This window comes from Ranitomeya imitator, chromosome 5, assembly GCF_032444005.1.
Source record: "Ranitomeya imitator isolate aRanImi1 chromosome 5, aRanImi1.pri, whole genome shotgun sequence".
In the NCBI taxonomy this organism is placed as follows: Eukaryota; Metazoa; Chordata; class Amphibia; order Anura; family Dendrobatidae; genus Ranitomeya; species Ranitomeya imitator.
The window spans coordinates 68,569,523-68,581,845 of NC_091286.1; the positions used below are offsets into that span (position 1 = coordinate 68,569,523).

Consider the following 12,323-nt stretch of genomic DNA (forward strand, 5'->3'; position numbering starts at 1 on the left):
ACAATCATTTTTGTAGATGTCCCAAACAATGTGAAGGGGCTTCATCAGAGAAAATAACTTTACCCAAGTCCTCTGCAGTCAAATCGCTGTACTCTTTGCAAAGTTATTTTTTCTGATGATTGTAAATAGTTAGTGTTCGCATAAACTTGATGCATTTGTCAATTAAAAGTATAACATCTTATTAAATGCTGATAATTTTACTTCACTAACCGTAAAAACATCCAACTAAAAGACCTAAAAACACCGAAGCATCAAACTTTAAGAAAACCACAATCTGTGTCAGACTCATATTTTTGACCACGACTGTAATTGTATTTACTGCACGGTGCAATAGTTTTGGGCAGATGTAGAAAATGTGCTGCAAAGTAAAAATACTTTAAAAAAAAAAATAGAAGTGTTAATAATATATTTTTAGCAATTAACAAAATACAAAGTGAATGAACAAAAGAGAAATGCAAATGATTAATATTTGATGACTGCACTTTGCCTTCGAAATGGCATCAGTTCTTCTAGGTCCACTTGTACTTGCACACAGATTTTGAAGGAACTCAGGAGGGGGTTTGTTCCAAACATCTTGGAGAACTAACCACATATATGTGGATGTAGGCCTGCTTAAATTCTTCTGTATCTTCATGTAATCACAGACAGATTCAATGATGTTGGGAACAGGGCACTGCGAGGGCCGTATCATCAGTGCCAGGACTTTATGTTCTTCTTTACGCTGAAGATACAACTAATGTCATTAAGCGCTATGTTTGGTATCATTGTCCTGCTGTAAAATTAATTTGGAGCCAGTCAGAATCCTCCCTGATGGTATTGCATGATGGATAAGTCTTTGCCTGTAATTCTCAGCATTGAGGACACCATTAACCCTGAACTAATACCGAACTCTATTTGCTGAAATGCAGCCACAAACTTGCAAGGGACCTCCATCATGCTTCACTGTTGCCTGCTGACACTCATTATTGTACCAGTCTTCTGTGTACAAATTGCCTTCTGTTACAATCAAATCTTTCACATTTTGACTCATCAGACCAGAGCACCTGCTACTATTTTTCTGCACCCCAGTTCCTATGTTTTTGGGCATCGATGAGTCGCTTGGCCTTGTTTCCATATTGAAGGTATCTTTTTAGCTACAGCTCTTCTGAGAAGATCACTTCTGGCCAAATTTTTCCAAACAGTAGATGGGTGTAGCTGGTTCCCATGGGCTGATGCCAGTTCTGAACTGATGGCACTGCTGGATGTTTTCCGATTTTTGAAGGGAAGGAAGCTTTATGTGTCTTTCATCTGCTACACTAAGTCTCCTTTCCAACTATTGCATCTATGGCCCTCATTGTTGCCCAATTCTTGATGCTTTTTAAAGGGAATCTGCCAGTAGGATCAACCCTCCTAAGCCATGTATATGGACATGCAAAGGAAGGTGAGTAAAATGATACCTTGATATCTGCGATCTGATGTATTATTCTAGTGAAATTCATGTGTTTCTTATATGAAAATTAGCTATTCCAGGCTACGGAGAGGATGTTGTCTGGACGATCACTCTTCCTCCAGAACTTATGTTAAATAAAAGGCAGAGATACCAGCATGAGACAAGTGACTAACACAGAACAAGAGAAATGACCCTTTGTCTGCTTGCAAACACATTTTTTACAGCTCTCCGAGCTCTGCTGTATTGTAACAATATTGTATCCGCCATCTGCCCGTGAGATGGAAACGGAGAGCAACCTGCAGATGTGTCAGGTATAATCACACACAGCTCTGCAGTGAGATCGGGGGAGCAGAGAGCGGCCATCACACATCACACTGGTAACTCCCCTTCATGTATAATAATCTCTGGAGGCAGAGTTATCTTCCGGGCAGCGGCCTCCCCATAGCCTGGAAGAGGTCATTTATATAAGTAGATAAAATGATTTATCAGCAACAAGCCATCTGATATGAGACACACAGGTAGGACTCTTTATTGCAGTCTATAACCTGTAAGCCCATATTCATCGTTTAGAGGGATCAAATGTGGTGACAGATTCCCTCCTGAGGAACCAGAGGGGAGGCCGCTGTCCACAGCTAAGCAGGAGAGGGAAAGTGTGCAGTGGGATACGAGGACCCAGGGTGGGGAAACTTGAAGCATGCGCACTAAAGGAGAAAAATAAATGAAATGAGAATAATCTCCCACCGACCTGAGGAGAAAGGAAGGCAGACGGAAAAACACACCAAAAATCCGTCTCCTACACAGATGTTTCTGTTTCCTTTAATGACTGTGTTTCAATCTACATATGAAAGTGATGATCATTAGCACCTGCTTGGTATAATTAGTTTCTCATACACCTCATTACAATCTCCCAAATCCCTGACTTTGCACAAGTGTACCTAGAAGAATCGATCCTATTTTTAAGGTAAAGGGTGATAACACCCCATATTGATTGATTTTAGATTTCTATTTTGTTCATTCACGTGCATTTTGTTAATTGATAAAAATAAACTAATAACACTTCTATTTCATTTCTAGTTGTCTTACTTTCCAGCACTTTTTTTCCACCGTACGTGCCAGCGATACATACACTACGGTGTAGAAGTAACGCCATCTCCATGCTTTACTCTCTGACGTTTATATCCTCTATACGAATCCCACAGATTTACCCATCAGAATTTGGAAAAGAAAGATTAAAGGAGGAAGGACTTCACGGACCGACGGAACTAAAGAACGTTTCTGAAGATGTATCAGAAGAAAAATTGTAAGTGTCCCAAAAACTTTTTTTTTTATGTAACATAAATGAAAACTGCTTCTCCACAAAGCTGAAATATAGAACGTGACACTTTATTTTGCACTTTAGTTGGTAACATCGGTGATGATTAAGGCCTCATTCACACGTTGCCGCACAGGTTACACCACTGGTACGTCCGCCCCTGATCCCGGCCATGGATACGATCTTGACCATTGTTTTTTTTTTTTTTAAACATCATTTTTATTGGTTGTTTTTTTTTTTTTTTTTTTAAACAAATAAGTACAATACATATTGCAAGTGTTACTTTAACCCCTTCAAGACCCAGCCTATTTTGACCTTAAAGACCTTGCCGTTTTTTGCAATTCTGACCAGTGTCCCTTTATGAGGTAATAACTCAGGAACGCTTCAACGGATCCTAGCGGTTCTGAGATTGTTTTTTCGTGACATATTGGGCTTCATGTTAGTGGTAAATTTAGGTCAATAAATTCTGCATTTATTTGTGATAAACACGGAAATTTGGCGAAAATTTTGAAAATTTCGCAATTTTCACATTTTGAATTTTTATTCTGTTAAACCAGAGAGATATGTGACACAAAATAGTTAATAAATAACATTTCCCACATGTTTACTTTACATCAGCACAATTTTGGAAACAAAATTTTTTTTTGTTAGGAAGTTATAAGGGTTAAAATTCGACCAGCGATTTGTCATTTTTACAACGAAATTTACAAAACCATTTTTTTTAGGGACCACCTCACATTTGAAGTCAGTTTGAGGGGTCTATATGGCTGAAAATACCCAAAAGTGACACCATTCTAAAAACTGCACCCCTCAAGGTACTCAAAACCACATTCAAGAAGTTTATTAACCCTTCAGGTGCTTCACAGCAGCAGAAGCAACATGGAAGGAAAAAATGAACATTTAACTTTTTAGTCACAAAAATTATCTTTTAGCAACAATTTTTTTATTTTCCCAATGGTAAAAGGAGAAACTGAACCACGAAAGTTGTTGTCCAATTTGTCCTGAGTACGCTGATACCTCATATGTGGGGGTAAACCACTGTTTTGGCGCACGGCAGGGCTTGGAAGGGAAGGAGCGCCATTTGACTTTTTGAATCAAAAATTGGCTCCACTCTTTAGCGGACACCATGTCACGTTTGGAGAGCCCCCGTGTGCCTAAAAATTGGAGCTCCCCCACAAGTGACCCCATTTTGGAAACTAGACGCCCCAAGGAACTTATCTAGATGCATAGTGAGCACTTTGAACCCCCAGGTGCTTCACAAATTGATCCGTAAAAATGAAAAAGTACTTTTTTTTCACAAAAAAATTCTTTTAGCCTCAATTTTTTCATTTTCACATGGGCAACAGGATAAAATGGATCCTAAAATGTGTTGGGCAATTTCTCCTGAGTACACCAATACCTCACATGTGGAGGTAAACCACTGTTTGGGCACATGGTAAGGCTCGGAAGGGAAGGAGCGCCATTTGACTTTTTGAATGAAAAATTATTTCCATCGTTAGCGGACACCATGTCGCGTTTGGATAGCTCCTGTGTGCCTAAACATTGGCGCTCCCCCACAAGTGACCCCATTTTGGAAACTAGACCCCCCAAGGAACTAATTTAGATGCCTAGTGAGCACTTTAAACCCTCAGGTGCTTCACAAATTGATCTGTAAAAATGAAAAAGTACTTTTTTTTCACAAAAAAATTCTTTTCGCCTCAATTTTTTCATTTTCACATGGGCAGTAGGATAAAATGGATCATAAAATTTGTTGGGCAATTTCTCCCGAGTACGCCGATACCTCATATGTGGGGGTAAACCACTGTTTGGGCACTCGGCAGGGCTCGGAAGAGAAGGCGCGCCATTTGACTTTTTGAATGGAAAATTAGCTCCAATTGTTAGCGGACACCATGTCGCGTTTGGAGAGCCCCTGTGTGCCTAAACATTGGAGCTCCCGCACAAGTGACCCCATTTTGGAAACTAGACCCCCCAAGGAACTTATCTAGATGCATATTGAGCACTTTAAACCCCCAGGTGCTTCACAGAAGTTTATAACGCAGAGCCATGAAAATAAAAAATAATTTTTCTTTCCTCAAAAATGATTTTTTAGCCTGGAATTTCCTATTTTGCCAAGGATAATAGGAGAAATTGGACCCCAAATATTGTTGTCCAGTTTGTCCTGAGTACGCTGATACCCCATATGTGGGGGTAAACCACTGTTTGGGCGCACGGCAGGGCTCGGAAGGGATGGCACGCCATTTGGCTTTTTAAATGGAAAATTAGCTCCAATCATTAGCGGACACCATGTCACGTTTGGAGAGCCCCTGTGTGCCTAAACATTGGAGATCCCCCAGAAATGACACCATTTTAGAAACTAGACCCCCAAAGGAACTAATCTAGATGTGTGGTGAGGACTTTGAACCCCCAAGTGCTTCACAGAAGTTTATAACGCAGAGCCATGAAAAAAAAAAAAAAAATTATTTTCTCAAAAATGATCTTTTAGCCTGCAATTTTTTATTTTCCCAAGGGTAACAGGAGAAATTTGACCCCAAAAGTTGTTGTCCAGTTTCTCCTGAGTACGCTGATACCCCATATGTGGGGGTAAATCACTGTTTGGGCACATGCCGGGGCTCGGAAGTGAAGTAGTGACGTTTTGAAATGCAGACTTTGATGGAATGCTCTGTGGGCGTCACGTTGCGTTTGCAGAGCCCCTGATGTGGCTTAACAGTAGAAACCCCCCACAAGTGACCCCATTTTGGAAACTAGACCCCCAAAGGAACTTATCTAGATGTGTGGTGAGCACTTTGAACCCCCAAGTGCTTCATAGAAGTTTATAATGCAGAGCCGTGAAAATAATAAATACGTTTTCTTTCCTCAAAAATAATTATTTAGCCCAGAGTTTTTTATTTTTCCCAAGGGTAACAGGAGAAATTTGACCCCAATATTTGTTGTCCAGTTTCTCCTGAGTACGGTGATACCCCATATGTGGGGGTAAACTACTGTTTGGGCACATGCCGGGGCTTGGAATTGAAGTAGTGACGTTTTGAAATGCAGACTTTGATGGAATGCTCTGCGGGCGTCACGTTGCGTTTGCAGAGCCCCTGATGTGCCTAAACAGTAGAAACCCCCCACAAGTGACCCCATTTTGGAAACTAGACCCTGAAAGGAACTTATCTAGATGTGTGGTGAGCACTTTGAACCCCCAAGTGCTTCATAGAAGTTTATAATGCAGAGCCGTGAAAATAATAAATACGTTTTCTTTCCTCAAAAATAATTATTTAGCCCAGAATTTTTTATTTTCCCAAGGGTTACAGGAGAAATTGGACCCCAAAAGTTGTTGTCCAGTTTCTCCTGAGTACGCTGATACCCCATATGTGGGGGTAAACCACTGTTTGGGCACACGTCGGGGCTCAGAAGGGAAGTAGTGACTTTTGAAATGCAGACTTTGATGGAATGGTCTGCGGGTGTCACGTTGCGTTTGCAGAGCCCCTGGTGTGCCTAAACAGTAGAAACCCCCCACAAGTGACCCCATTTTAGAAACTAGACCCCCCAAGGAACTTATCTAGATATGTGGTGAGCACTTTGAACCCCCAAGTGCTTCACAGACGTTTACAACACAGATCCGTGAAAATAAAAAATCATTTTTCTTTCCTCAAAAATTATGTTTTAGCAAGCATTTTTTTAGATTCACAAGGGTAACAGGAGAAATTGGACCCCAGTAATTGTTGCGCAGTTTGTCCTGAGTATGCTGGTACCCCATATGTGGGGGTAAACCACTGTTTGGGCACACGTCAGGGCTCGGAAGTGAGGGAGCACCATTTGACTTTTTGAATACGAGATTGGCTGGAATCAATGGTGGCGCCATGTTGCGTTTGGAGACCCCTGATGTGCCTAAACAGTGGTAACCCCTCAATTCTAACTCCAACACTAACCCCAACACACCCCTAACCCTAATCCCAACTGTAGCCATAATCCTAATCACAACCCTAACCCCAACACACCCCTAACCACAACACTAATTCCAACCCTAACCCTAAGGCTATGTGCCCACGTTGCGGATTCGTGTGAGATATTTCCGCACCATTTTTGAAAAATCTGCGGGTAAAAGGCACTGTGTTTTACCTGCGGATTTTCCGCGGATTTCCAGTGTTTTTTGTGCGGATTTCACCTGCGGATTCCTATTGAGGAACAGGTGTAAAACGCTGCGGAATCCGCACAAAGAATTCACATGCTGCGGAAAATACAACGCAGCGTTCCCGCGCGGTATTTTCCGCATCACGGGCACAGCGGATTTGGTTTTTCATATGTTTACATGGTACTGTAAACCTGATGGAACACTGCTGCGAATCCGCAGCCAAATCCGCACCGTGTGCACATAGCCTAATTCTAAAGGTATGTGCACACGCTGCGGAAAACGCTGCGGATCCGCAGCAGTTTCCCATGAGTGTACAGTTCAATGTAAACCTATGGGAAACAAAAATCGCTGTACACATGCTGCGGAAAAACTGCACGGAAACGCAGCGGTTTACATTCCGCAGCATGTCACTTCTTTGTGCGGATTCCGCAGCGGTTTTACAACTGCTCCAATAGAAAATCGCAATTGTAAAACCGCAGTGAAATGCGCAGAAAAAAACGCGGTAAATCCGCCATAAATCCGCAGCGGTTTAGCACTGCGGATTTATCAAATCCGCAGCGGAAAAATCCGCAGAGGACCAGAATACGTGTGCACATTCCTAACCCTAACCCTACCCCTAACCCTACCCCTAACCCTAGCCCTAACCCTACCCCTACCCCTAACCCTACCCCTAACCCTAACCCTACCCCTAACCCTACCCCTAACCCTACCCCTACCCCTAACCCTAACCCTATTCTAACATTAGTGGAAAAAAAAAAATTTCTTTATTTTTTTTTTGTCCCTACCTATGGGGGTGACAAAGGGGGGGGGTCATTTATTATTTTTTTTATTTTGATCACTGAGATAGATTATATCTCAGTGATCAAAATGCACTTTGGAACGAATCTGCCGGCTGGCAGATTCGGCGGGCGCACTGCACATGCGCCCGCCATTTTGGAAGATGGCGGCGCCCGGGAGAAGACGGACGGGACCACGGCTGGATCGGTAAGTATGATAGGGTGGGGGGGGGACCACGGGGGGGGGGATCGGAGCACGGGGGGGGGAATCGGAGCGCGGGAGGGGTGGAACGGAGCGCGGGGGGCGTGGAACGGAGCACGGGGGGGCTGGAATGGAGCACGGGGGGGTGGAACGGAGCACGGGGGGGGGTGGATCGGAGTGCAGGGGGGGTGATTGGAGCACGGGGGGGTGATTGGAGCACGGGGGGAGCGGACACGAGCACGGGGGGGAGCGGAGCACAGGGCGGAGGGGAGCCGGAGCAGTGTACCGGCCAGATCGGGGGGGTGGGGGGGCGATCGGAGGGGTGGGGTGGGGGCACACTAGTATTTCCAGCCATGGCCGATGATATTTCAGCATCGGCCATGGCTGGATTGTAATATTTCACCCGTTATAATGGGTGAAATATTACAAATCGCTCTGATTGGCTGTTGAAAGTGAAACTGCCAATCAGAGCGATCGTAGCCACGAGGGGGTGAAGCCACCCCCCCTGGGCTAAACTACCACTCCCCCTGTCCCTGCAGATCGGGTGAAATGGGAGTTAACCCTTTCACCCGATCTGCAGGGACGCGATCTTTCCATGACGCCGCATAGGCGTCATGGGTCGGATTGGCACCGACTTTCATGACGCCTACGTGGCGTCAAAGGTCGGGAAGGGGTTAAATTATTACACAGAAATAAAACACTCGTTAATCTTTATAACACAAATAATATTAACATGTCCCCTAATGTCCACATCTAACCCACTTCAATGATTGGAGTCCGACAATCAAATCTAGAACATACACCAACTGATGCCTTTATCATGTGACAAATTTTAATTTATCCAAACTACCACTTAAATCTTCTAACAAATACCAATCTGAATTAACAAAGGGCCTCATTATCTCTTGAATTTCCCCTGTCGACAATAGGGATTCTATGAACACTCTCCATTTTTTTGAAAAATCTTTTCGTCATCTTATCTTTATCCCTTTCTGCTTCTCTTTTTTCTAAATATAGGACAGCCATTAGTCCTGCTTTAATCTCTTTTATCCCTGGGAGTAAACTAGCCAACCAATATTGCAAAATTAAACGTTTTGTCACCAAAGCAATAGTATGGAACAGATCATGTAACTGTCCCCCTCTTGTTTTGCCTGTCGTATAAGGAAACAACCAGCACATCGGGCTAGAGTCTACCCAAATCCCACACATCTGTAGATACATATCTTGAACCATGGTCCAAAGCTCTTGTGTCTTGGGACACGACCACATGCCATGCTCCATATCTGTTCTTGATGCGCTACATTTGGGGCAACTCATCTGCCTATCAGGGTTCTGTGGAGTTGGCGGTATATTAAAGCCACATATTATTTTATGCATTATTCTAAATTGGCTATCCCTCCATTGCTCATTTATGATATGTTCCCTTACCAATTTCCATCCATGTAGTATTTTGTGCTCAAGTTCTTCATCTTGCATGAATTTTTCCCATTTGCAAAACACTTTGTCTGACCCTGATGGTCGTAATACATCTCTCAACGACCCATATATCGAGGAGATCGATATTTCCTTAATGTCTTTAGTGACTAAGTCTCCCCACACATCTGAGTCAACCTCCTTCCTTACATCTTGTAAGAGATCTAGTACATAATGCTTCAATTGACTATATAGCATCAAATGGAATCCCGGTAGCTCATATTTGTGTAATACCTCAGATCCCGTCAGCCACCGACCTTCCTGTAAATGTAGTAAATCTTCTAGTGTCTGTACTTCTTTTCTAGACCATTCTATGAATAATTTATTTTCCCTTCCCAATTTAAAGGCTGGAAATGACCAAGGATTCAGGTGCTTTGACACTCTCCATGACATTTTCAGTTTTTTCCTTACTGCTTTCCATGTAGCAATAGTGTCTTTACAAATAACCGAGTGTTTAATATTTGGTGGTAAGTATGACAGTGGCGTGTGAAGCAATGCTGTCAAATCCCATGAGCCACAAAATTCCGTTTCTAGCGTATAATCTGTATAGCGTCCTGTCTTTTTAATCCAATCAACTACATTCCTCATTAAGCACGAGAGATTATACCCTCTAATATTCGGCAACCCTACTCCTCCTCCCTCTTTTGGACGCATTAGTGTTCTCATAACAAGTCTCGCTTTTCTCCCCCTCCAAATAAATTTAGAGAAAGCCCTATTCAATTTGAGAACATCGACGTGTCGGATTAGCATTGGAATAGTCTGCATTGGATATAATAATCTCGCAAAGCTTGTCATCTTAATTAGATGACAGCGGCCTAGTAGTGAGAGGGGTAGATTTCCCCATCTTTCCAATTCTTTCTCTATTTTGTCAATAATAGGCTTATAATTTAGGTCATATATTTGTTTCGGCGAACTTCCCAAATGTATTCCCAAATATTTTACAGATGCTGTCGCTTTCGGGATGCCCATTATATTTTCTTTATCGCCTCTCATTGGGGGACACAGGAACCATGGGTGTATGCTGCTGCCACTAGGAGGCTGACACTATGCAAATAAAAAAGTTAGCTCCTCCTCTGCAGTGTACACCCCACCGACTGGCATTATACTCTCCAGTTTAGCTTAGTGTCAGTAGGAGGTGGACATGGGTCTTTCATTAGACCCTTATCTACCTCAATATACGTTTTCTTTTCAGGTTTTCCGGAGGGATACAGGGTGAACAGTCACACCTGTAGTCCCACAATTCGGACTATGAGTACGGTGTGTACTGCCACCCCGTATCCTCACAGATCCCTCACCAGGACCAAGATCCTAGCACACAAGCGTGCTCAGAAGTCCGGTCCTGGCTCCGTCCCCCACCCACTCGCCCACCAGAGCCTGTCGGTCGGAGGAGACGAGGACGTCCATCAGCAGCTCCTATGGACGTCTGATACCTTCTCAAGGTTAGTAGCAGACGACGTGGGATTTTACTAGGTGAGTATCTAAAGGGGTTCCCAGGACGCAGCGCTTTCTCTGTTCCCTGCGCGGTGGCTCTTTCTGACGTGGCGAGGTAACTTTTCCATGCCCCACCGCGTTCCTCCAGCGCCTCGGGGCCTGCTTGCGGTCCCTGGCTCCTAATTTAGGCCCCGGGGCCTACTTGCGTACCTCCTACCCTCCTCAGCGTTATATACAGCGGCCTCACAGGCGTTGCTCACCTCCACAGCCAGCACCGTTGCTTCCGGCGGTCACTGGCTCCCAATTTAGGCCCCGGCTTTTCCGGGGCCTACTCCGGCGACTCTTCTCCGGCGGCAGCACTCTTTCATGCGGCGGCTGCCACGCCGCTCTGCCGGGCAGCGTCTGCGCCGCGGGGGTTCTTCTCAGCGGTCACCGGCTCCTAATTTAGGCCCCGGTTTTTCCGGGGCCTACTCCGGCGACTCTTAACCGGCTGCAGCGCTCTCTTCAGGCGGCGGCTGCCGCGCCGCTCTGCCGGGCAGCGTTTGCGCCGCGGGGGTTCGCAGCGGGCACCGGCTTCTATTATAGGCCCCGGCTTTTCCCGGGGCCTACTTCCGGTTTGCGCGCTCCCTCTCTTCCGGTCTGCGGGCGGGCTTTTTTCCCGCCCGACACATTTTTGTCCTGCCCACCGGCGCCTCCGTGGCTGGTTCCTCCCACTTCCTCCAGGGAATGAGTCACTCTTCTGGCGTGCACTCCGCAGCAGCAGCAGCAGCAGCACCAGCTCAGCCCCGCACGTGTTTTTTCCTGTGAGCTCAGCGATCTGCACAGAATACGGCCCCTCAGGACAGGAGTTCTCAGCTGACAAGTGGGACATTTTCCAGGACCGGGTCCGTGAGTAGCTGCACTGCAGACTGACACCCTTCTCTGCCCCACTGTCCCCTAACCCACTGGCATCTTCAGGGATCTCTCAAAATGTCTTCTAAAGGGGGCCGCGCTCGCCCCCCTACCTCTTCATCTTCTGCCCTAGTCACGTACTTTGCATGTTCGTCCTGTAACAGCAAACTTCCCTCAGGTCAGTCCTCTCCGCTGTGTCAGTCCTGCAGCAACCCGATTGTTCCCACCGCCCAGGACCCCCCGACTGTTCCGCCCGAGAGTGATCCCCCCATCCCAGGCTGGGCCGCCTCTCTGTCACAATCGGTGGCCGATTTAACACGGGTATCTCAAACCTTGGTGTCCGCGCTGGATCGGTTACCCCTGCAGACCCCTGCCGTGGCCAGCGGGTCGCAGGAACCGCCACCCGAGACCTCCTTGCCAAGCTACAAAAGGTCCAGACAGGAACGTCGGTCTGAGTCCTCTTCGCGTTCCATCTCGCCGCCCGGTCCTCCCCCGCGGTTGGTGTCGCACCGTTCCTCCTCCCCTGAGTCAGGCGAGGCCTTATCTGATGCGCCCTCAGAGGAGATTTCGGAGCTGGATCCTAGCCAAATCGCCACCATGAGTGAGTCGGTCCAGAACCTCATTCGGGCTATAAACCAAACATGTGGCATTAAGGATCCCTCTACGGAACCCGCAGATCAGGCGGTTTCGTTTAG

At 45.6% G+C, this 12,323-nt stretch overlaps 1 protein-coding gene across 5 annotated transcripts in view; it reads left to right on the top strand.

Annotated features, from left to right (window-relative positions):
• ESF1 (ESF1 nucleolar pre-rRNA processing protein homolog) overlaps positions 1–12,323 on the top strand; it is an 82,519-nt gene that overhangs the window by 9,018 nt on the left and 61,178 nt on the right. For all 5 annotated transcript variants that reach the window (XM_069768763.1, XM_069768764.1, XM_069768765.1 and 2 more), the window contains one exon: positions 2,629–2,729. In XM_069768763.1, the coding sequence (XP_069624864.1) occupies positions 2,629–2,729 (101 nt within the window). The remainder of the gene's footprint in view (positions 1–2,628; positions 2,730–12,323) is intronic.